The sequence below is a fragment of the Podarcis pityusensis genome, assembly GCF_964106645.2.
Source record: "Podarcis pityusensis genome assembly, chromosome: 2".
In the NCBI taxonomy this organism is placed as follows: Eukaryota; Metazoa; Chordata; class Lepidosauria; order Squamata; family Lacertidae; genus Podarcis; species Podarcis pityusensis.
The window spans coordinates 27,166,188-27,191,415 of NC_138029.1; the positions used below are offsets into that span (position 1 = coordinate 27,166,188).

Genomic DNA, 25,228 nt, shown 5'->3' on the forward strand with positions numbered 1-25,228 from the left:
AGTGGCCTGAAAGGAGTCCTTTTGGGCTGCTCCTTCCTCCTCTGCTGACTTTGCTGCTGTCAGTGGCGGTGGAGGAGGAACAAGCAGCCCAAAAGCAGCCCCTTTGGGCTGCTTGTTCATCCTCCACCGCTGCCACCACCACCAGGTTTGTGGTGTGGTGAACCGGCTTATACTCGAGTCAATAAGTTTTCCCATTTTTTGTGTGCTAAAATTAGGTGCCTCGGCTTATATTCAGGTCGGCTTGTACTCGAGTATATACGGTACCTTAACACCCGGACCCTAAATGTTCTATTGCAGCCTTTCTCAGCTTTGTATCCCCAGATGTTGTTGGACTACAACTCCCATCATCCCTAGCTAGCAGTGCCAGCGGTCAGGGATGGTGGGAGTTGTCATCCACCAACATCTGTGGCGCCAAGGTTAAGAAAGGCTGTTCTAACAGGTTCATTTGCCTGCAATACCACTGAAACAGCATCAGAATCCCAGTTGATTTAACATTTAATGTTAGGTAGTTGCAGCAACTAATGCATTGCATTCCAGTCACATTATTTGTCAATGCAGCCCAGAGTTGTTGGTTTTTTTAAAAAAAAAATCATTCATTTTGTTACTCTGCTCCTTTTTCCAGTTTTTGCAGCTGTTGATCCTTCCACGCATACCAGTCATACATGTGCAGCTGATCTTATTTACTGACACTACAAGGCAGCATATTGCTAAGAGAAGCCAAAAAGCTATGGGGGGACGACGACTTCGAGTGTGCAAATTCCCTCTTCCTATCTTTAAGTCAGATTTTTAAAAGAAGAGCAGAATGGTATTTAGACTTTTCTTTTACACCTTGCTAATTGTTGTTTGCAGTAGATCCGTAACATTTTAATTCATTTCGATTTCTCGCCATCACAACCACCCAACAAGCAAAGATGGACCAGAATAAACAGGCTCTGATTAAATACATAATTAATGTTCCGTGGAAAAAAAAAAGGCATCTAAGAATATGAATTAGCAAGTCCTACTCCGCCATTTGGCAGCTCCCGTCTATATCAATTTATTCCCTTCATTAGTTCCTGGCTCAGAGCAAATGAACAGGCTTTTGCTCTGACTCCTGAAGGCAGTAAACATGAAGCAGGCATGTAAAGTGGATTGTGCCCTGCTCCATTATCTTTCCCACATGTTATCTAGCTACAAGCGGTGTTATCAGAAACGAAAAGAGGATTCTTTGCCAGAAGTTACAAAACAACATGAAGCAGAAAGTACCTATGCCTCAGGCATTAAACTGCGGAAGGAAGGATGGAATCACCAATGCCCCCATTTGTATAAGCGTTATTTTGCATCTTATACCAGTTTAAAAAATAAGGATTCCCTGTGTTCTCAAAAGCTTACAGTCTACTAAAGCTCCCCCCCATCTTATCCTATTTTACAAAAAAATAACAAGTGTTTTAACATATTTCCATGGAAACGTTAATGTATTAAACACTACATTTCTTGTAATTCCTGTGATATTTGTATGTGAAAGTGCCACAATAGCTGTAAGAGTTCACTGCTCACATGTGCAGTGCAGAGATTTCAGATCACATCACAGGAAAGCCATTTGTATGTTCTGTGAGTGTGTGTGTGTGAGAGAGAGAGAGAGAGAAAGAGAGAGAGAGAGAGAGAGAGAGAAGAAGAAGAAGAAGAAGAAGAAGAAGAAGAAGAAGAAGAAGAAGAGGAGTTTGGATTTGATATCCCGCTTTATCACTACCCGAAGGAGTCTCAAAGCAGCTAACATTCTCCTTTCCCTTCCTCCCCCACAACAAACACTCTGTGAGGTGAGTGGGGCTGAGAGACTTCAAAGAAGTGTGACTAGCCCAAGGTCACCCAGCAGCTGCATATGGAGGAGCGGAGACGTGAACCCGGTTCCCCAGATTACGAATCTACTGCTCTTAACCACTACACCACACTGGTTCCAAGTTTGTATTGTGGCATAAGGTGTGATCCACACATGTAACAGCGTATGTTGGATATGGGACTGCAAAGCAGCGAGGTGACAGAAAGGCCACTTTGGTCTTATTCTTTTTAAAGATACTTCATTAAAAAAAATAATTCCTTACAAGTAGATAACTAGCTTAGCAAGAAGAATGCTGGTCTAGAACACTGGTCTTCAACTGGTACATCAGGAGCCAATTTGAGGTCACAGCCTGATCTAAGATGGGTTGCAGCAGCAGCAGCACCATACCAATATATGGTAAAATAGAAATGAAGAAATGTTTGGATTAAAGGTAGGTCATCAGAAAAGGCTGAATTCTACTGGTCTAGAAGAAGTTCTTTTATGAAATAAGAAGCAGACAGATAATGTAGTATTTATTTACTTGTTTGCTTGCTTGCCTAATATAACAGCATTTTAATATAGCAGAAGTGAGGAAGCTTTGACCCTTTGGATGTTGCTGACCTACAACTCCCATCAGCCCTGTCTACTGGCCATGCTTCCTAGGATTTATGGGAGTTGTAGTTCAGCGACACATGGCGGGCCAAAGCTTTTCCTACCCCTGATATATATATGCCAGCTCCCTGCTCCAAGGGGCTCACCATCTAAAAGAGGGAAACAACCGAGGAAGGGAAGAAAAGGAGGTACAGGTAGGCAAGGGAAGAAAATGTGACAACTTCAAGGACATACAGTGGTACCTCAGGTTAAGTACCCAATTCGTTCCGGAGGTCCGTTCTTAACCTGAAACTGTTCTTAACCTGAAGCACCACTTTAGGTAATGGGGCCTCCTGCTGCCGCCATGCCGCCAGAGCACGATTTCTGTTCTTATCCTGAAGCAAAGTTCTTAACCTGAAGCACTATTTCTGGGTTAGCGGAGTCTGTAACCTGAAGCGTATGTAACCTGAAGCGTATGTAACCCGAGGTACCACTGTACTTTGACTTAGTTACAAAAATGTATAGGGACTAGGGAGAACAGGCTGCTTTGGCAGGGGTGGAACGGGAGAGAAAGAAAGGCACAAATGAGGGTCTAACAATAAGCATGGCACTGATTTGGCTTCAAGGTGTTTGAAAACATTAACCCCTTGAAAAACCACAGATCAGGTGCCTAACTAGTTCTTAACCACTGATCCGGTGGTAGTGCCCAACAACAGCCAAGCACCTCTTTGTGTATCTATCAAAGGACAAATATGGTTTACTGCAGGTTTAAGCCAATTGGAGCTGATTTTAGACTTTTCGAAAGCACTAGAAGAATAACATCCAACACAAACATTCACATTTGCTCCTGAAACAATTGGCGCAGGGTTATTAAAAGAGTCAAAAGCCTCAAGAGCACACCTACAAGAGCAGAAGCCTGGCAAATAGAGGCTCGATGCATCTGAATGAACTTGGGTTCGTTATCTAAGAAGCAGCCTTGGCCAGTTGCCTGTCGCTGGAGCTCACCTGGTGCTCAACTAACAGAAACTGCATGTCATTTCCAATTTATTACAAGCCTTTCAGACCTGGCTCTAATGAGAAGTTGCAGCACCCCAGAACGGCTGCCTACATTTGCAAGGAAATTAGCTGTGGGATGGCAGAGGGATCAGGTTGAGAGGCGAGGCACTTGGTGGTATCTGTTGCACCTCAGAGAATATATGTTGGTGTAACCTCCATGGTGGAGATCACAAGTTCCAATCTTCTAGGATAAATACAATATATTTGGGGACAGGGAGAGAGCTTTGTTATATAGAAGCCTGCTTTCCGATAAGGTATCCAAAATGTTTCCTATCTCTTCCCTATCTACATCACCCCCCAGCAAGTCAGAAAAAACTAGTGTGCAGTGCACTGTGGCTTGTTCACACGATAGTGTTCCCTCCCACCACCCCACTTAAGCAGTCATCTCCAGAATCCCCACAGTACGTAGCTCGCAATCAACTCCATGCCATTCTTGTCTGCCCTTACCCTGCAACACAAGGCACAAAGTTCTACAATCAAGACAGCCCTATCACTAAATCTATCTTTTTGGTTCGGCTTGGTTGCGTCTGAGCTCTCACAACTGTTTGCACTGGAGACTAGTTCCGTGGCTCCAACTCTATTGACGTGTTGAAGGTTCAAGCTTTTCCTCTCTCTTTTATGCAAAGGTGTGGGACTTTGTGGCCTTTCTGATGATGTCCAAGCTTGATTAGTAAAGGCCACCTTCCTATCTTAAAGAGTGCTAAGCCTTCTAGCCTACTGGAAGGCAAAGCAGAGAATGAAACTGTTTACTCTGTGGACTGTGGGTTGAAGACAAACACACCGTCCACTAGCTGACCTGAAATATAAATTCTGACAACGCTGCTCTCTCACACCACTAGCAACATTACAGAGAAGAAGAAACACATTAATGCCATGACCTTTAAGGAGCAGGAGATCATTTCCAGGACCTCTATAATTGCCTGAAGGCAGCTTTGTGCTGTATAGGAACATAAAAAGGTTAGGCAGGTTCTTTCAAGATTTCTCTCCAGCAACAGTGAGACTATTGTCATTAACCTACTGCCAGGAGAAGTGGGGAAGAAGCACTTTGTTTCTGTCTTTTACAAAAGGTCTTTCCTTTTTTTTTTTTTTGCTTTGAATTGAGAGACAATAAAAATAATTCACTGCTGCCCAGCTGACAGAGCAGCAGGACACCAAGTCACTAAGGTATATCCACTCCCTGCCTCAATCGCCATTTGAAGCCATGATTCTTGACAGTTATGCAGGAGGGGTGAAATCCAGCTCCCAGCGCTTGACCTTTCGCAGTTGGAAGCCAAGCTGCACCTTTTAGATCTAGCTGCTCCCTGATTTCAGCGCTCATGCTGTTCCTGAGCTTCACACAGCAAACGATGCTTCCACAATAGAAGACTGCACAAACAATCCTTTTCATCATCAGTAAGGATTAACACTTTCTGCCCTTTGCAGCAGTGTTACAAGGCATAAATTCAGCAAGAACGTCTTCTCCCCAGTTCTAGGCTAAGAAAGCTACATTAAGTGAAAATCTACCTCTCATGTAGGCTGTATAAGAGGGGCATGAGAAGAGCCCTGCTGGACCAGGCCAACATCCCTTCTAGTACAGTGGTACTTCGGGTTGCATACGCTTCAGGTTACAAACACTTCAGGTTACAGACTCCGCTAACCCAGAAATAGTACCTTGAGTTAAGAACTTTGCTTCAGGATGAGAACAGAAATAGTGCTCCGGCAGCACGGCGGCAGCAGGAGGCCCCAGTAGCTAAAGTGGTGCTTCAGGTTAAGAACAGTTTCAGGTTAAGAACGGACCTCCGGAATGAATTAAGTACTTAACCCGAGGTACCACTGTACAGCCTCTTGTCACAGTGGTCCACCAGATGCCCGTAAGAGGCTTGCCAGCAGGACCCTGAACACAACAGAAATGTCCCCATTTGTGATTCCCAGCAGCTGGCGTTCACAGAATCATGGAGTTTGAAGGGACCACAAGGGTCATCTAGTCCAACCCCCTGCAGCAGTGCAGGAATCTTTTGCCCAACATGGGGCTCAAGCCCACGATCCTGAGATTAAAAGTCTCCTGCTCTACCAACTGAGCTGTCGCAGCTGATCTGCACCTTAGCCATCAAGGTTCGTAGCTACAACGCAGTGTGTGCACATGCACACATATGTAAAAAAGATGAGAGATTGCAACCTGGCCATAATCATTTGAAAGGATTTGGAAAGTCTGTGGGAAAAGCCCCCCAATGAGAACCTGAGCCCTCCGTTCTTTAGGCTCACCTAGGTTTATATGTCGGAATTGGCAGCATCAGGCAGGTGCTTGAACTTTGCTATCAAGTCTTTGCTGGCCTCAGGCAGAAAGCTGGAGAAAGCAGTCTTCTGCTTGCTGGCTCACAGAACAGCTTAATAATATTAATGGGCTTTCTGGAATCTAAGAACCAAGGACTTGCCAAGCAGATTACTGACACTCTCCTGGTGTTTGTCTGGTGGCATAGCTGCTCTGTCTTTCTTGTCTTTGGGCTCTCAGAAGGTTGTTCTGCTGGCTTCACTTTGCAAATGATACCCGGGGAAGTACTGTGTCCAGATTGTCTTCCACAGGGCTAAACATATTTTTTTTCCTTTTCCTTTTAATTGGCTTTTGTTACCCAAGAACACGAAAGAATATTTAAAAAGATTCTTATTACTATCAAGATGTAAAGAAGAGTACAAGAGAAAATGATACAAAAAAAGAGAATCCTAAAATGACTTAATCAGAGGTGTCATTATCCTTCATAAATACTAAGTGCAATATATTATTACTATGCTTAGTGAATCTATTGCTTTCACTGGCAACCAAACTCATGTAGTTCCTACTTTATCATATCCCACCTACATCATATAATTTATACCACTTGCAAGAGCATAAAATCTATGCAAATCCAAACCATTCCTAGCTTCACTTACTGAATTTGGCCCAATTCTTTATACTCATCATGTCCTTGTAACTTTGCTCTTAATTTAATTACCAGCAAGTGTTCCCATAATTTCCTTACTCATTCTATTTTAATTTTTTTTTTTTTTTGCACTTCTTCCAGTAAAAAGGTAAAGGTAAAGGACCCCTGACAGTTAAGTCCAGTTGCAGATGACTCTGGGGTTGCGGCACTCATCTCGCTTTACAGGCCGAGGGAGCCAACATTTGTCCACAGACAGTTTTTCCAGGTCATGTGGCCAGCATGACTAAGCTGCTTCGGGCGAAACCAGAGCAGCACACGGAAACACCGTTTACCTTCCCGCCGGAGCGGTACCTATTTATCTACTTGCAATTTTTGGCGTGCTTTCAAACTGCTAGGTTGGCAGGAGCTGGGACTGAGCAATGGGAGCTCATCCCATCACGGGGATTCAAACCGCTGACCTTCTGATCGGCAAGCCCATGAGGCTCAGTGGTTTAGACCACAGCACCACTTGCGTCCCTACTTCTTCTTCCATTGTCTAGCATATATTATCCATGCAAAGGTAAGTATAGGCAACACTTGTGTCTGATATTTCTTTTGGCATGCTGTGCTTCACATAATTTAACAAGCATATCGGTAGGTTAGTTGCTACCAGGATCTGAAAATTAAAAAATAAATAAATTATAGCTTCAGCCACCATACACCGACATCCTTCTGCTTTAAGACATTTCCACGTTAAAAACACCTGGTCTCAAAGGATTCAGTGCATTACCAAAAACTTCAGCAAAGAGGTGGAAACTGACTGAGCCCAAAAATCCTCATTCACCATTCCAGCGCTCCATTCTATATTTCCAACGCAGCTATGAAAAATTCACAGAGCATCTCAGCACAACCTGTTCTTCATTCCTTAGCTCAAGCTTCTGTTTCTCTCTCTCTCTCTCTCCAATGAACAGCAGCAGCACAATGGTTTACACCAATGTTTCCCAAACTTGGGTCTCCAGCTGGACTACAACTCCCATCATCTCTAGCTAGCAGGACAAGTGGTCAGGGATGATGGGAACTATAGTCCAAAAACAGCTGGAGACCCAAATTTGGCAAACACTGCTTTAGACTCTGCCAATCCGAAAATTCCCACTGCTTCCCATGTGTTATTTTGGAGAGGGAAAACTTTAACATCTAAAATATCTCCATCTATTCAAATGGAATATAAAAGGTAAAGTGTTATAGGCTCTTCTTAAAAGAGATGTGTTGCCCATTCCCATATTATCTTGGGTTGCATGAAGTCAGACCTAAAGCATTTATTCCTTCAAAAATTCCCCAAACAACTAAGAATATGGGACAATTGCACTTGGGGGGTGTACTCTTCATAATTTTCTTTTGAACTCTTCAATACTCAAGATACAGGATTTAAAATAAAATTAGAAATATTAAGCATAAAACCTGCTGAAATAAATTGCAAATTTTGTCGTAGATTTAGTAGCAATGTTTGTTTGCTTCCAAGTGGGGATGCACACATTTGCTAACTGTTGAACAAATCCAAAAAGGCACTTAAAATTTCACTCTGATGCCACCGAAGCAGATAACAAAAGCTGTATTATTTCAAAGGATTGTGAGTTCAGTTGAGGGTATGCATAGGGAAAATCGTGAAAAGAAGGTTCCTAAATTGTGAAGTCATTTTCTCCAGGTTGTCCGGTTCTTGGAAGGACAACGCAAAACAGTGTGTTTAAACAGTGAAACAGAAATAAAAAGAATGCATGTCTCTCTGAAAACTATGGATTGCATTTAGCAACTCAGATTAGCTCCACCTCCTCAACAACTAGGGTCTTCAAGAGTGAGACACTGGCACTAAGAAAGATTTTGGTGCTTACCTGGAATATTGTGTATTGTTATTGCTAAGATGAGCAGCAAGATCCGCCTCCAGCTATTGCTTGCTGGCACTGAAGTGCTGTCTCTGAGATTTTGGGATGGAGCAGGGACATCTGGCTGAGAAGCTCCAGCACCTTTCTTCCTCTGATAAGGTTCCCCATTTTCACCTTTATCTAGAGCAAGAAGAAGAGAAACAAAGTGACTTTTAAAAAAATGCAAAAGGCTAGGGTTCAGTCTTAGATAAGTTTAAAAACAAAGCAATAGCGGGAAATGACAAATAATAATAATAATCTGCCGCTATTACAGGTTCTGAGTTGATAAAACCTGGGGCTCACAGGCCACAGCCTGCATACTTAGCACCCCCCAAAAAATCTAACTACCGCATTTTTCGCTCCATAAGACGCACCTGGTTTTTAAAGGAGGAATGCAAGGAAAAAATATTCTTTAAAGGGAGTGCTGAGCAGAGCCTGTATGCATCCCAGGCTCTGCTCAGCGCTCCCTTTCACAAGCCGCATGGATCATGTGTGCGGCTCTTTAAAGGGAGCTCAGCTATTGGGGGCTTTTCTGGGAGGTGGGGAAAGGGACAGAGCTGTGCGCTCTGTCCCTTCCCCCACCTCCCGCAAGAGCCGCACGCTAAGCCAGAAGCCAGGACCCCTTGCTGTCCTGGCTTTTGAGATAGCTGCACACAGCCTCTCCCGGGCAGCAGGATGAAGGCTCCCCCAAGAGCCACACTCCCTTTAAAGAGCCGCACACACGCTCCACACGCTCTTTAAAGGGACCACTGAGCAGAGCCTCCCGCCTGCATTCGCTCCATAAGATGCACACACATTTCTCCTTACTTTTTAGGAGAGGAAAAGTGTGTCTTATAGAGCAAAAAATACGGTAGGTAGTCAAACTGAAGTAAAGCAGGATTGTAAAGGCTAAGGAACTGGGAGTAGCATGATGTCGCAGAAGAGTCTGTGGCACAGCATGTAAATGAATCAAATTCCACGCACACAACAACAACTGTGTCCCTTCTACCGTAGGGTAGAAAACTCCTGGTGCATAAGAACCGTTATGTTTTTATACAGCTTGTAGCAGGAAGAAATTGGGCAGGTTCAGCTTCTTCCATCGCTGTGCTGCAGGGGTCTGGAGATCCATTCTTTTCACCTGATTCTGGGAGCAGCATGAGCTGTAGAACAAAGCTGGAAGGCGAAGAGGTTGGGCTGAACTGTCACCATACTGTAATGAAGCACGCAGCTCCTTCTGAATAGTTCTTTGCCATGAAGCTATTAAATGAACAGCAACTTCTTTCAGGTCGACCTACTGCTGCCAGCATAATGCTACTACAGGATAAATGGGAGGGTTATTATGGATTATAAGACAGAAGGTGAAGGTGCATGGAACTTAAATCATCTCCCAAGCAGATCTTCACCCATACAGTGTGTGTGTGTGTGTGTGTGTGTGTGTGTCTGTAGATTAACACAGATTTATTTTTTTATAGATTCTACCCAAGGGAAGGCCTGTAACCCAGCAAGAGGAATTCACCGACCATACATGGAAGCCTACCCGGGACATGATAAACGAGGCATTACTTTGGGATGATGTGGGTCGCTTTATAGGAATAAATATCAGCATGCATGGCATTTTGCAGCATGCCCATAAGAAACAGGCCCTGCCCCAAGGACCTTACAATCTAAAAGTGGGATAATGGAAAGGGAACAGAGGAGAACGCAACTGAGAGGTAGTTAACCTTTCTTGCAACAAGGGGATGGAACGACCGTTTGCTAACATTTTTCTGATATTTTGCTAGGACTCTTCCTGCCCAACTCTTTCCTCTCAGGCACAGCGTTTGTTGAAAAGGTCCCTCTGATTTAGCAGCCAGCAGAAGTAACGCAAATGTAAATTAGGACAATAAAAAGGGCAAAACATGCAGCATTCTGAATTGCGATAAAGAAATTCTTTCCATTTACCCACTAAATGTTAGGGAAATCCGAGAAATAAAATGATGGAGGTAGCTGTTCCTGAACTTTACATAGGCAACAGCTGTGCTCAGGCCGCAATGAAGATTTGACATTTTAGATGCATTTTACACTCTTCCCCCCCCCCCCAGCTTAATTTCCTAGCAGACCAGCAAGTGCCAAAAGGCATTTGAAGGAGGTTCTGAATTAATGTCAATTGCTTCCCATGCAGCTTAATGCTAAACTGTCATGTTGCACTTAACTTGGTGGCCATTAAGAAAGTGTAGCATATTAAAAATGCTTCTGCAAACGAGCACGTGACGCCAATAGAGAAAAGGCAAGGTCTCTTTTAAACCTGCCATTCAGAATGATAGCTTTGAGGGAGAAGTGGGAACAGCTTAAAAGGATTCATCGGTGCAAAAAAAGGAACATGGCCTTGTGGAGGGGAATATAGCCTTGTGAAGGGTTCAGTGCAAGTTAGTCCATCATGCTTTAGACCAGAGCTTTCCAAACTGTGTGTCGCGACATGTTGTTGGGCCGGCTGCAGTGTGTAGGTGTGTCGCAAAAACACTCCCCACTCTCCTCCCAGGCTGTAAAGGGGCGAGTGTAATCCCCAGTTTGCTAGTAAAACTGAATTACTGTGTCACAAAATGATGCACGTCTAAAAAGTGTGTCACGAACATGAAAAGTTTGGAAAGTTCTGCTTTAGACTATCAGTGCTGTAAAGTGGCAATTAAGCATATGGTGATACATAGTGACCACCTTGATTTTCAGCTGTGACCGTGTCACTTTTCAACTGTATTAATTAATGACTATGTATTGCATCCAGCAATCTGCAGAGTTCTGCTCATGTAATAGGACTTTCTCCTTCCTCTCCTCCCTCCCACTCCCTCTGCAAAATAATTTTTTAAAAAATAATCTGTTCTAGTGAGTCCCCCAGCCCTCTGGAGTAGACTTTGAAGAGGAGAGTGCAGGGGGTGTCCTATTTGAAGCAGCAGAATCTAAGCTCATGTGATCACAGAATAATCTACACATCCAAATAAACAGGGCACACAGTCAGTTGCAACTGAGGTTTGCCAGGACACAGTCACATCCAACTCTGTGGGACTTACTTCTGAATAAAAACGCTCATGGTTGTGCTGTAAAGTTTACCAGAACATGATCACAGGCCACTTTAGTGGTAGTGGGATCCATTTCCATCTCCAGGAAAGATAAACTTATTGTAATCTAGTCTCAGACGTTTCTCTCTTCTTCTTTTTTGAGGGGAAGAGGCGAGCTACTCAACAGCAATGTCCTGGACCGTGTGATGACACCAATATTGTAGCAAAGGCTATCCCATGAAGCATGTGAGAAGCCCCACAAAATCAAGAGGTAAAGGTAAAGGGACCCCTGACCATTAGGTCCAGTCGTGGCCGACTCTGGGGTTGCGGCGCTCATCTCGCTTTATTGGCCGAGGGAGCAAGCGTACAGCTTCCGTGTCATGTGGCCAGCATGACTAAGCCGTTTCTGGCGAACCAGAGCAGTGCATGGAAACGCTGTTTACCTTCCCGCCGGAGTGGTACTTGCACTTTGACATGCTTTCGAACTGCTAGGTTGGCAGGAGCAGGGACCGAGCAACGGGAGCTCACCCTGTCGCGGGGATTCGAACCGCTGACCTTCTGATCGGCAAGTCCTAGGCTCCGTGGTTTAACCCACAGCGCCACCTGTGTCCCACAAAATCAAGAGGAGTGAATGCAAAATGAAAGGAAATGTTTTGGTGACACTGTAGGAAGCCACCACCACAGCATTCCCAAGAACAGTTGTAAGACTTATACTCAGTGCTCTCATCCAGTATTAACACCATCTGCAAAGCATGACCCTTGTCATCCACCTACAGAAGCAGAGTAGTTGAAGTAGATCTGCCTTTCACTGACAGATTGTTCTGCATAGCATGTCTGCCTATGTGCTTGCCACAAAGCAAGGTACTCCCTACATCCCAAGAGAGGGCCTCCCTGCAGCCTAATAGAGCTGTCACACCTCCAGTTGTCTAAGTATTCTGTTTGTCACTGTGACCCTTTATATCTCAATCTTTTCTCCACAGGAGGAAGCATAGCCCATGGTTGTCAAATATATTCACAGCAGCCAGGAAATAATTCAGAGCATCATTAGGACATGTGGGAATAAACGTCTGCAGACAGGAGACTGAATAATAAGAGTGTGCTCGATGCAAGGAATGTGGAAAGGCAGCACAAGAACAAAGCCAAGCAGAAGTATCTGTAGAGAAGCAGCCTAACAGCCTGTCATCCTCTCAAATAGCATGGAGCAGGGTACCAAAAGTGGTACCCTCCAGATATTGCTGGACTACAAACTCCCATCATCCATAATCCCCAGATATGTTGGCTGTGGTTCCTGGGAGTTGTAGTCCAACAGTATCTGGAGGGCAGCATATTGACTATCCCTGGCATGGAAAGTGCTAAAGACAGATAGACCCCAGGGCTATGGAAAGAGCCTTCTGCTTCACAGGGAGCTGTCCAGCACCACAGAAATCCAACAGGACATTGGACAGTTCCGAGCTTGGCCAGGTAGGCTCTGATGGACCAAGATTCTCCATCCCTCCCTCCCTCTCCCTCTCCACAATGCATAGTCTTTATTTAGGCCCTTATTCAACTAACCTAGCACACTTGTGGAAGCTAGCAAAAGGAGTCCCATCAGCGCAATGGGGGTCTTTTGTCAGGTCAAGCTTCACCTGCTCAATTCTTACTGCCTCTTAAGCACAGATCAGGCCTTCATGGCTACAGTATTAGACCAGGGATAATTACTGGGCATGGGTGGCTCTGTGGTCTAAATTACTGAGCCTCTTGGGGTGAGCTCCCATTGCTCTGTCCCAGCTTCTGCCAACCTAGCAGTTCGGAAGCATACCAGTGCAAGCAGATAAATAGGTACTGCTGCAGCAGGAAGGTAAATGGTGCTTCTGTGTGCTCTGGCTTCTATCATGGTGTTCTTTTGCACCAGAAGCAGTTTAGTCATGCTGGCCACATGACCTAGAAAGCTGTCTGTGGACAAACGCCGGCTCCCTTGGCCTGAAGCAAGATGAGCTGAACTCTACAACAATGACATTAACTTCTGGCCAACAGACCACCAACTCATGACAGCAACCTAAGAGCTGTTATCAGGACGGATGGGCATAAATTATCCATTTAGATCACCAAGGAAGGTAGATTTAAATCAAGCATTCAGCTTTCAAATTAGTTTCTTTTCTGAAAAAGTATTCATACTAACTGAATGCTGTAACTCGTATCTGCTTGCCACAAAATGGAACCATTTTATTATGCAGCAGCATAATCTAAAACGTCTGTTCATGCAACCCATCTGCCCTTTCTGCTATAGAATTTATACCCACAACAAATTGTGAAAATAATTGTTTCTGTTTGGCTTCTGTTTGGGCATTCAGACTCAGTTCCCAGAACTTTCAAGTCACAAGGGTTTAGTAGTTGCTAGGCAGGAAACCATTTCTCCATGACATAGGAAGGTCCACATTGTTTTGTTGACGAGCTAAATATTCATAATCTGCATAATGGCTTCAGTTTGCTTTACTTGTTTCATCCATAAGCCACAACAATGTTCAAATTAATTACAGAAAAAGGCAAAAAGCCAGCAGCCACAACCAAATCAATAAGCAACCAAAAAATATTTTATGTTCAACCACACTGCTGGTTCATGAATTAAGCAGGAGCGAAACAGAATTTAAAAAGCAACAAGATAAAATCCAAGATTAATACAGATGGCAATCAAGCACAGAAGCATCAAGAGAATTCTGTCACAATATGGTCAACAATCTGCATAATAAAGAACATAATTTATGACCTATTTGGGTAATATTCCTAATGCTTGATCACTTTTTGCTCCTTGGTAATTTTTACATGTAAAATCATGCTTTAATGCATATGATCTAGGATGACTCATTCACTTATAAATATCACTAGGGTGATAAACATGACCATTAGATCTTCATCTGAGGCCCTGCTCCACATCCCTTCCACTGAGGGAGGCTCAGGGCGTGGGGGCCTTTACTTTTGTAGCTCCATAGCTATGGAATTCTTTCTCCAGGGAAGTCCACCTAGAACCTTCACTGACATTTTTTCAGAGCCCGGTAAGGACTTACTCCCTGTTCTGGGTCTTTGATGAACTGAGCTGATAGCTAAGTGTGCTACCCCAACTTCCTGTTGCTGTTACTGGGGGGTGGGGGTGTTGCACAATGTATGGAAATGTTGGTGTTTTATATCAGTATCAGTATCAATATCAAGCTTTATTTCAGTCACAGACCAACATACATATAAACTGAACACATAAGACTTAAAACAGGTAAGGGATTAAAAACTAATAGTTAAAAGGTGATTATATCATACATAACTTGAAAAGACAGAAACAAGGACAAACAGTTAAAGGCGACTATAAGGGAGGAAGCATGAAGAAGCACAGGTCTTGCATTTTGGGCCGTTTGTGGCACACACCATCCTTTGAAGGATATCCATCACGGCAGCGCAAAATCTAGCAACTGAGTATGTAACCTCTGGGTTTTCATCTTCAAGTAGCAGGGAGGTATAAAGTTGTTTTGTGTGACCTGGAAATTTATGTAGTATAGGCAAGATGAACCTAGCTCATACATTGGTATAGCATTGGCAGTGAAAAACGGCATTGTTATGTGTGCCGGCGTGGTTGCTCGAGAGCGAATAGGCAAGACCCCCACTGGTCTTTTCAAGGCTTTATTATCTGTGCAAAACATTCACAGTGCAGAACGTCTCAATTCCATGTCTGCTCAGTCGCTAGCAGAATCTGAGAGTGGGCGGTCCTTAAACTTTCCCCAGCACAGCAGTCTTTTGACCCCCATCCTACGCCTCTCCTCTCTGCGCGTAAACCAACTGCGCAGAGAGGGCGTGGGCAAAGGGGGACCTGCCTCCCCCCCGCTTTGCTCAGGTTCGGTGTTGCAGTTCTCCCTTGCATCCTCCAAGCCCTGCATCCCTTCCCCACTGGAGGCGTGGCTTCCCTCCTCCCCGGAAGTGAGGAGATTTCACCCCTCCCATATCCAAGAATCTGCTGATGTTCTCTGCCGATTCTGCAGAGAGGAGGGGGCGGTTTCTGCTCTCTACTTATTTTCGCTCCAGCCTCACATCAAAGAGAGAGAGAGAGATCGTGTGTATAGATAAGGTTGCTGCTAAGAGCAGCTGCAGACACTCAGTGCAGTTCAGCATTTTTCGTTTAGACCTCATTTAGCTCTGTACATAGTTGTGTATTATAGTTGTAGATAGAATAAAGAAGATATTCTAGAGCTGCTCTCCGAGTAGTTTATGCTCTGCTATACTCTGCTGTACTCTGCTGTGCGACGACTGTCTTCTTGTTGGAGTGAATCCAGTGCTCACAACTCTAAGCTGTGAGTCCACAGCACTTTGACCAGTTCCTGTGCAGAAGGTGGTCTCTGGAAGTTCTACCCAGCTCGCCTGGCCCAGTCCTGAAGTGTGTGAGTCCAGTTGGTGGCACTGGCTCAAGGGCGATGCTGACAGGAAGAAGAGCTGCTTCTCACAATCTTCGGAGGCTCCCTGTAACCCAACTGCCCTTCCACCTCTCGCCTCTGAGCTGATGGCAGTTCCCTGACAGGCATGTTTCGTTGGAGACATTGAAGGTAGCAAGGAACAAATTAATAATTTCAGGTGTCACTTTGAAACCAGGTTATTTTTAAGCAGTACTTAATATAGCTGGGTTATCTTTAAAAAACAAATAAATAAACTATCACCCTGGGCCAGTAAAAAAGTCTGAGTCACAGTAATATGTAATTAAGATAAGACAAAACTCTTAAGAGAGAAAATATATTAGCATCAGTCCAAGTAGTGATTATTTGTACCTCTTCCTGTGTGCTGGGATGTTCATTTTATGAGAGTGAACTGTGATAACACTCTTTGCAAGTTGCAACAGTAGAATTTTACTTGGCAGACATACAATCTAAAAGATCTGTGCCACAAGCATGCAGCACTTAAAACATCAAGCACCTTGTCTACTAACTAAAGGTCCTCAAAACGTATTCCTGGCGGGATTCATCTAATGAGTCCTGCCAGCCCTAGCCATCATGGCCAGTGGGGAGGGTCTATGGGAGCTGTAGTATGGCAACATCTCAAGGGCTGCAGGTTCCCCATCCCTGTTCTATGGGAATTATAGAGCTCCATGCATAATGTATTGACTTTCAGTGATATACAAATGTAAGATCAAGGCCACTGCTAAGTCACCCTCTGGACAAACATCAACACCATGCTGGCTGCTGCGTCTGCCCAGAAAGGACTCAGTTTGTATTCAGTAGTGAAAGCACCACAGCAAACCCTTACGATCTATTGTAGTCTCTATTTCTCTTGCCTAACAAGGAAGCATTTGAAAGCTTCGTTTACAGACAATGTCAAATTTGAGAGTTCTGCCTTGTTTGTGAAATCCTGACTGATTCATTTACTACACAGCAGTAATTTACAGACAGGCAAAACATGAGGACCTTGCTCTAATGGCAGGGAGGGAAAATTTCAAGGCTTCTCAGAGAGAATCAATATCCTGGTTTGGTCGGCAGGTCACTTGACAGCCTGCTTATTAAAAGAAGAAGTGGTGACAAGCAGTGGCGAACTCCCTGAAAAGATTACGGTCTTATACAGACACAGATTATGTGGTGTTCTTGGCTGCATTCATCTGTCGCAAATCTGAATGGCAGGAATGTGGGCATTTTAGCTGGGTCAGGGCGTGTCTTGTGACAGAAGGAAAAGACGACAAAAAGCAGATGCAACATGAACATTTGTCAGCAGGGATTCAAAGCTATCTCTAAAACAACATCAGAGGTGCACTGACATCTCCTCAATGAGCACCATTCAATGCACAGCTTCATTCTATAATCCTTCAGAAGTACTGTAAGAACAAAGCAAAACTGTGTGCCTCCTCGGTGTACCTCCAGGTAGATTAATATGATGCTCTACTGATCTGCATTTCTCTGGGTTCAAGAAAAGAGTTCATCCCACCAAATAAGCTATATATTTTGCTTTCTCTGACATACAGAGAGGTTCAAGCACTGTTTGATTGGAGAAATGAACCTCACCATGCCACAGTTTATGAAACTGTCCCTTAGAAAAGCAAAGTGTCTTACTAGAATACAGAAGCCATCTAAATTTATGTTCTACATCTGTATTTATATTAATAGTACCCAGTGGCCAAGGTCCTCCGGCATGACAACTCACGGTTATAGTTTAGTACTACCAAGAGTTGGTAGACGATTTTGTCTATCTGGGCTTCACCATAACCAGCAACTTCTCAATTGACCAGCTGGACAAGCGTATCGGCAACACAGCTACAGCAATGGCTCACTTCCCTAAAAAGGGATGGGAGGATGTGATGCATCTCCAAGGACATGCTCTATGGGGAGCTGGCTTCAGGCACCAGGACCATTGTCAGACAAACTCTGCATGACAAAGATGTCTGCAAATGAGACATGAAGGCTGGCAGCATCAACCGGCATCATGTGGGAATCCCTAGCTGATGACCACAGTGCCTGGAAACATGCAGTCAGGTTATCCATCCTCAGCAGTGACCAGAGGAGGAATGACCACTGGGACGAGCGCAGAGAGAAGAAACGCCATGGTGCATCTGCAAAAGCACAACTGGACACTTTCCCCTGTCCCAGCTCCAAGGAAACATGTCTCTCCTGTATCGGTCTCTACGGTCACAGCAGGCACTGTAACTCTCCAATGGTTTGACTTCATCCCCAAAGATGCACTCCTCCATTGTCTCCAGACATGGACAGATGCCAATCATGACTACCAAGATCACCTACTCAAATATAATGCACCCAAAAGCAGCAAGCTATCCAACTGTTTTCTTTAAAAAAAAACCCTCTATGTGGAATTAACAAATTGTGTAAACTAGGTCATTATTTATTCATCTGTTTTATCTTAGCAAATGTGCAGAACAAATCTCTCCACCCCAGTAAACGTTTGGACCAATCAGAAGAAGAAGAAGAAGAAGAAGAAGAAGAAGAAGAAGAAGAAGAGTTTGGATTTGATATCCCGCCTTTCACTCCCCTTCAGGAGTCTCAAAGCGGCTAACATTCTCCTTTCCCTTCCTCCCCCACAACAGACACTCTGTGAGGTGAGTGGGGCTGAGAGACTTCAAAGAAGTGTGACTGGCCCAAGGTCACCCAGCAGCTGCATGTGGAGGAGCGGAGACGCGAACCCGGTTCCCCAGATTACGAGTCCACCACTCTTAACCACTACACCACACTGGCTCCAATAATTATATAAAGTTGTGATGTAAAAAGTGGATGATGTTATTTGGAAATTAGCAGCACAGTGACCAGATCTTTGTTTTATATTCATATTATAAGGTATTGTTACCTATGTCACTGAATTTGTATGCTCTGTTTTGGTGCCGATCTGAATCAGGGATCGGAATGTACATTACTGAGGCAATTACTTTTATTTTAATATGACCTTTTATTTTTCATGGATATGTATGTTGTAGCTTTGTTATGGCCAATGGCACTTCATCATAATAAGAAATGGAAGCGTACAGGTGGTACCTAGTTTAATTATAGTCACTACTGAATTTTTTAAAGGAATAAAATGTCAAAGACTCGCAAAGCAGTAAAATAAAAGTTTCTGCAGAAGAGGGTAGGGCTATTGGGAAGCAAAGAGCCCACCCACCCCCCCCAAAAAACCATGCATTTTTGAATTTACAAACACATACACATTAAATATATGAGGATAAACAACACAGATCATATCCAAACCCATCAGGCAGGAAACTTTGGTCAAGAAAGGTCACTTCTTACCAGTATCAGAATGATTTGCTTGTTTCAACTGTACTATAACACTATTACTATATACATTATTGGCAGAGTTGTGCCACTAGTTGACTGTATGTCTGTAAGTATCTCCAGGCTTTGATATAGACGTTGCACTTTAATTTGCTGAACTAAGTAAAATTGTCCTTTATATTTGCAAGCCGGTTTGGTGTTTTGGTTTTGTTGTATTAAAATTGCACACAAGTAAAAAATGCATCTGTACGTCACCAGTATGGTTCTCTGCAGTAAGTACCCTAATCAGTGACAATACTTGACACTGTGTCAATACTATCTTGCCTCTTCCTCCTCCATCAATCAGCACAAGAAAGAGATTGAGAAATATTGTGAAGAAGATTCTGCTTAATGTCTTCCTTGATAACTAAGTGCTTACGCCAGTAGGGAAAAAATGGGGGGGAAATCACCCATTTAATCAGCAAATGCTTATCATGCCAAAGGGCCTCTTCTTCTCTGTAGGGAGGAGAAATGGGATTTCTGAATATAACATCACACCAGGCAATTGCAGCTGTTTCTTCCCAAGTAGGTTAAAATTAGCTGCTTGTATACATATTTAGCACCTCCAAGGACTACTATGTACTTTACAGAAAAAGGAGACATATGCATACACGTGTGTTCAATATCTGGCTCTAGCACGAGCAAATGTATAGAATATCCTTCCTACAGAGTGGGATCCCTGTTCCTTCTTGGAACCAAGATTTATAAAATACAGATGGAATCTGTTATGTCATCTCTCAAAGTGCTCAAACATCCTGCTGCTAAGAAATGAGGTAGAAATTGAAAACCTCCTTCCAGTGCCAAAGTCTAAGAAATAGTTTCTTGTTGCCACTTAGTTCTAATCAGCACACTGCTTTAAAGGTGGGAAGAGAAAGGAAGCAGGTGTAAAGACAGTTTTGTTACATCCCGGAAGACACCCCTGAACACAAGGTCCAGGACTAAAATACCCAAGAATAGTTTGTCTCTACATAATGCTAAGAGAGAACTTAGGAAAAAGGAACAGAGAAAGACTTATATGCCTCTTTCAAGTTAATAAACAGAAATAGTTTTTAATTATTTAGAATCCGAGGAAACTGAAGCATCGATCTAGAAAAGCAACTTTGTAAAATTAAACACAATTGTTTCAACACTGGAAGTGCAACTGCTTCCAACAAACATATTCTGTATTTCTGAAATATTCACACATTGCGATGTGAAAGCTGGAAGGGAGTTATATGGGGGAGTGGGAAGGGAAGAGTTGAAAATTCCCAGCATAACTTCCAGCATAAAACAAACAGATAGACTGTATTTCAGCTCTGTAGCCCATCCTTTGTTTTGGAAAGGACCTGTCGTTTCTTCCCCACAGGAGGGCTGGAAATCTCATATTGCTACCCCCTAGCCCCTACCTCCTTGCACATTCCTCATTGTTTTCAGCAATGCCAGCACTGGATGTTAACACTTGGGAGATTGAGAAAAGATACACCATTTCTAATATTAGCAAAAGCACATACTTCCATCTCCTCTTGAGTTATCATCACTCAACACAGCTATCCAAACCAAAGGCTGGCACATCTTAAATAACAATGGCTGTCAGCCATTCAAAGCCACAGAATCATAGAATTGTAGAGTTGGAAGGGACCCTAAGATTCACCTAGTTCAACCTCCTGCAATGAAGGAATCTCAACTAAGCATCCGTAAGCTTTATTTGTTCTGCTTTGAAGCAAGGTAATTTCTTAACAGTTCTGTCACATTTCCCTCATGCTATACACATATATATGGGACGCGGGTGGCGCTGTGGGTTAAACCACAGAGCCTAGGACTTGCTGATCAGAAGGTCGGCGGTTCGAATCCCCGCGTCGGGGTGAGCTCCTGTTGCTCGGTCCCAGCTCCTGCCAACCTAGCAGTTCAAAAGCACGTCAAAGTGCAAGTAGATAAATAGGTACCACTCTGACGGAAAGGTAAACGGCATTTCCGTGTGCTGCTCTGGTTCGCCAGAAGCGGCTTAGTCATGCTGGCCACATGACCCGGATGCTGTACGCCAGCTCCCTCGGCCAATAAAGCGAGATGAGCGCCGCAACCCCAGAGTCGGCCACAACCGAACCTAATGGTCAGGGGTCCCTTTACCTTTACCTTTACACACATATACATATGTGCACTTAAAGAGGTCTCGCAGCAACTGAATTAGGAGATGAAAAGAGAAGTCAATACAAGTTCTGAACAGCTTCATATAGGTGTTAAAGAACATTAGCGACAGATATCCTGAGCAACTCCACAGTACCAATGCCAAAGTGCTTAGCAGTGGGCTCTGTAAGAACTTAACAAGAGTCTGCTGGGTGCTATGTTGCAAGAGGTGCAAAAAAAAAATGCTTTAGAACGGGGCATGAGAGGTGGGCGGCACCCAATTTTAGCATGGAACAGGGTGCTGCTGAAATCTGAGAGTCCAAAGCTTGCTACTGCCCTCGTGGAACCGTCATCTTAGGACAACACTCAATTCCTCCCCTTACACTCACAAAGCAATCCTAGGCATTGTTACTCAGAAGTAACTCCAACTGTGTTCAACAAGTTTCACTCCCAAATAAGTGTACCTAAGGAGTTCAACCTTAGTGAGACAAATTTATTTATTTAGAAGATTTATAATCTGCTTAATTAAAGAGATAAGTGTACAAATAAAAATGATTTTTTTAATAAAGAAAAAACCACACAAATAACATTGTAGATGAAATGCAGGTGAAGTTCACAAAACTGTTAAAAATATAGGCATAAAATAATTATCATTAAACCAATGAAACAGTTAAAATAAATCTAGGTAGCTAAATCATATGCCTGGATAGGCTTGCTGAAATAAATGAGTTTTTGGAAGGTTTCTAAAACAATATAGCAAGGTGCTGCCACACCAGACTACTTTCTTCTGTCTGCTCCCAACTTTGAGGGGGTAAATGAACTGGCAAGTTCCATTGCCTCTAGGAGTATTCCAAGCATCCAACTGTGACAGTGTTTAACCTCTGATTATTTCAAAGACTCTTTTCATGCTCTCACTTCCTACCCAATTTTCCACGAGACACCATGACCCGCCAGCTGTCTACACGGCGAGCAAGCTGCCTAAAATTCAGCTGGTAAGGCAAGGCCTATATGTGATATTCTGATTAACTTTACCCTCATGCTAAGGCAACAGGCACTTGTATTGCATGTTTAAAACACTAGGAAAAAAATTTGTAAGGATTCTGTCCTCTTAAATATGGCAGCCATCTGGAAAGAGCTGAACGCTGCCAGTTGGCTGGGCGAATGCCTGCCCACGTTACTGAAAGAAAGAAAAGATCCAAGCTCCCTCTCATCTCACAATTCTGTGCAATATCCAATAAAATAACAACTTAATTCACTGGCACTCTGACAGGCATATCTGATGGCCTTTACCGTAAAAAAATGACTTGTGCAGGAATCAACAGGTGCAACTCTGAGGGGTGGGGATGTTTTCTTTTTAAAAATTACAAATCCAAGCCAGAAATTAAAGAAGGGAAGTTCATAATTAAAAGGATGTTTGCAATAACTATACTTAGGCTAGCAGGTTCTTAAAATTAAAATGCATATGGTGTTTTGAAAGATCTGAGAGCTGTCAATTCCTTCTCCCCTTCAATCGAGATGTCTCACTTCCACTTCTGAACTGGATGGCACAGTGTTGAATCAAATGCAAGAATTTGGAGCAGGCCCACACATTTGGCTGGGTCCTTGACATTGCACCCTACTGCACTACCCTGACCTCCACAGGTTCAGTGCAGAGGTCTGAGAAAGGAACCCTTCACACAAAGCAATTGCTTGCACAGAGGGAGCCCATGCAAGCTAGACACCCATACAGCCAAGGCATGCGACTCACATGCACAACCTCTGCAAAAGCATTGCTCACACGGAAGTGCAGCCCTCCTCCTCTTGCTACATGAGTGCCCTACATGCAAGTGAAGGCATGAATAGGGCTTATGAACAGGGTTTACAAAGACAATCCTCCAGTGAAAAATGCTTGACAAGGATTTCTAAAACTGCTCTCAACCTATTTCAGGTAAGTGCAGCTGGCACTCAGAATTTAGGCCTGAATCCTAAAATTATGTTCTGTCCAGACTGTTTTTAAGATTTGATTACTAAGCAGCCTAATAGTTCTGCAGTTAGAAGAACCCAATGCTCTCACCTTCATTTTTTTAAACACAAAGTATGTCTCTTCACACATCTGGCTTTGATAAAACAATGATGGTATTCTCCTGGTATGCCCCGCAGAGGACCTTAAGGTCCACAAATGACAACATTTTGGAGGTCCCAGGTCACAAGGTAGTTAGATTGGTTTCAACTAGGGCCAGGGCCTTTTCAGTACTGGCCCCGACTTGGAGGAACGCTCTGTCACAAGAGACTAGGGCCCTGAGGGACTTGACATATTTCTACAGAGCCTGCAAGACAGAGCTGTTCTGCCTGGTCTTTGGTTTGGACTCAGTCTGACCCTTATGTTTCCCTCCCCTTACAGTTTTGATCTATGGGCTACTTTTAAAAGGAGGCTGCATTTTAAATTGCATTTTAACCTGTATTTTAAATTGGGGTTTTTTTTCTATGGTGTTTTTATTGTAATTTTATTGGTGTTAGCCGCCCTGAGCCTGGCTCTGGCTGGGAAGGGTGAGGTATAAATAAAATTTACTATTATTATTATCATTATTATCATTATGGCCAAACGAGACGTTGCTTAAATTGTGCATGGTTTGTTGGAGGGGGCTATTTTCATTGGGATCAAGTTGCACAGGGAGGGGATGTTTAAGTCTTCCCGTCACGTGATTCTGATGAAAATCAGCCCCTCCTCAAAATGCAATTCACATTAGGAAAAAAGCTCCCATTTTCCTCTGCAATGTATCATATTAATTATCAATTAAGAATTGAACTGAATGCATGTCAATTGGGTTTTCAGTAATCATTAATGTTTGTAATCCATTCAGTCCATTAAAAATGCTATTAAAAGTTTGCAAAACACAACTTTAAAAATTCATTATGTTCATTAAAAAAAGTTGGCCCCACCCACTTTGGCATGCAGCCAAATTGGAGCAAAAAAGGTGGGGTACCCTTTGGATTTAGCCAGATATGCACCTATACGACAAAAATAATGAGTTTCTCAAAAACAAAGTGAGAAAATAGGTTGTGTCTTTAAAACAGGCCAAAATGAACATTCCTGGTACTGCGTGTAAGTGAAGAGCCATGCTGAAGATCCACTCTTGCGAATACGTTACTAGCATCTCACACATTTTAGATAAAAGCTCTCTCTGATCTCATTATGGAAACCATTAGCACTGCAATTTGGCACCACTCCGCCCATGCACAGTTTCGGTCAAAAATTGGTTTTACAAACCCTGCTAATGAAGATGGCTGCCTGGATCAGCCCACCTGCTGCCTATTAGCATCCCACCTGCTAAGATGGCAACTCTGCCCAATTGCATGGGTACAGTTTAAAGAGAAGTGTTATATTAAAGGGGAAGTGTAAAAACAGCTTGTTTGATATTGCTGAAAGTGGACACACTAGCGGTCTAATAAATATTTGATCAGCTGCAAATTTATCTCAAGGGAATCTGCTAAAATCGGTGGCAAAACTAAACTAACTTGCCTTCTCTTTTTTAAACACCATAGATTTCTATGGAAAAGAAGGGAGACATGACTCTTTCAAATAGTGATTGAACTCTTACATGCCAACAAAACCTAAGAGCCAATGCCTGTGTAAATGTTACCTATGAATCTTTCATTTCTTTCATTCTCTTCTTCAAGTGACTACTTCCTTGCCCAGTTTTGACATTCAAACTATAAGAACGATTTGCCTCATAAAAATACAGTGGTACCTCAGGTTAAGAACTTAATTCGTTCTGGAGGTCCGTTCTTAACCTGAAACTGTTCTTAACCTGAGGTACCACTTTAGCTAATGGGGCCTCCCGCTGCTGCTGCGGTGTTGCCGCACAATTTCTGTTCTCATCCTGAAGCAAAGTTCTTAACCCGAGGTAATATTTCTGGGTTAGCGGAGTCTGTAACCTGAAGTGTATGTAACCCGAGGTACCGCTGTATGTAACAAAACAATTATTGTGTTTAGGTAGCATGCTGCTGCTATAGTTTTGACAATCATTAGCTTCAGTAAGATTCAAATGAATTAAATTATAGGGCATATGTTGTGCTCCCGTTAGTGAAGATCTCGTCACTAATAATTTGCTCTTGCTGGAAGAAGGTGGGGCATAGGTTTTGCCAACACCTCATTCCTATT

General features: G+C 43.3%; 1 protein-coding gene across 3 annotated transcripts in view; it reads right to left on the minus strand.

The window, feature by feature from the left end:
* The window catches only part of SLC39A11 (solute carrier family 39 member 11), a 273,374-nt gene that overhangs the window by 113,474 nt on the left and 134,672 nt on the right, over positions 1 to 25,228 (minus strand). For all 3 annotated transcript variants that reach the window (XM_080994926.1, XM_080994925.1, XM_080994924.1), the window contains one exon: positions 8,202 to 8,372. In XM_080994926.1, the coding sequence (XP_080851052.1) occupies positions 8,202 to 8,372 (171 nt within the window). The remainder of the gene's footprint in view (positions 1 to 8,201; positions 8,373 to 25,228) is intronic.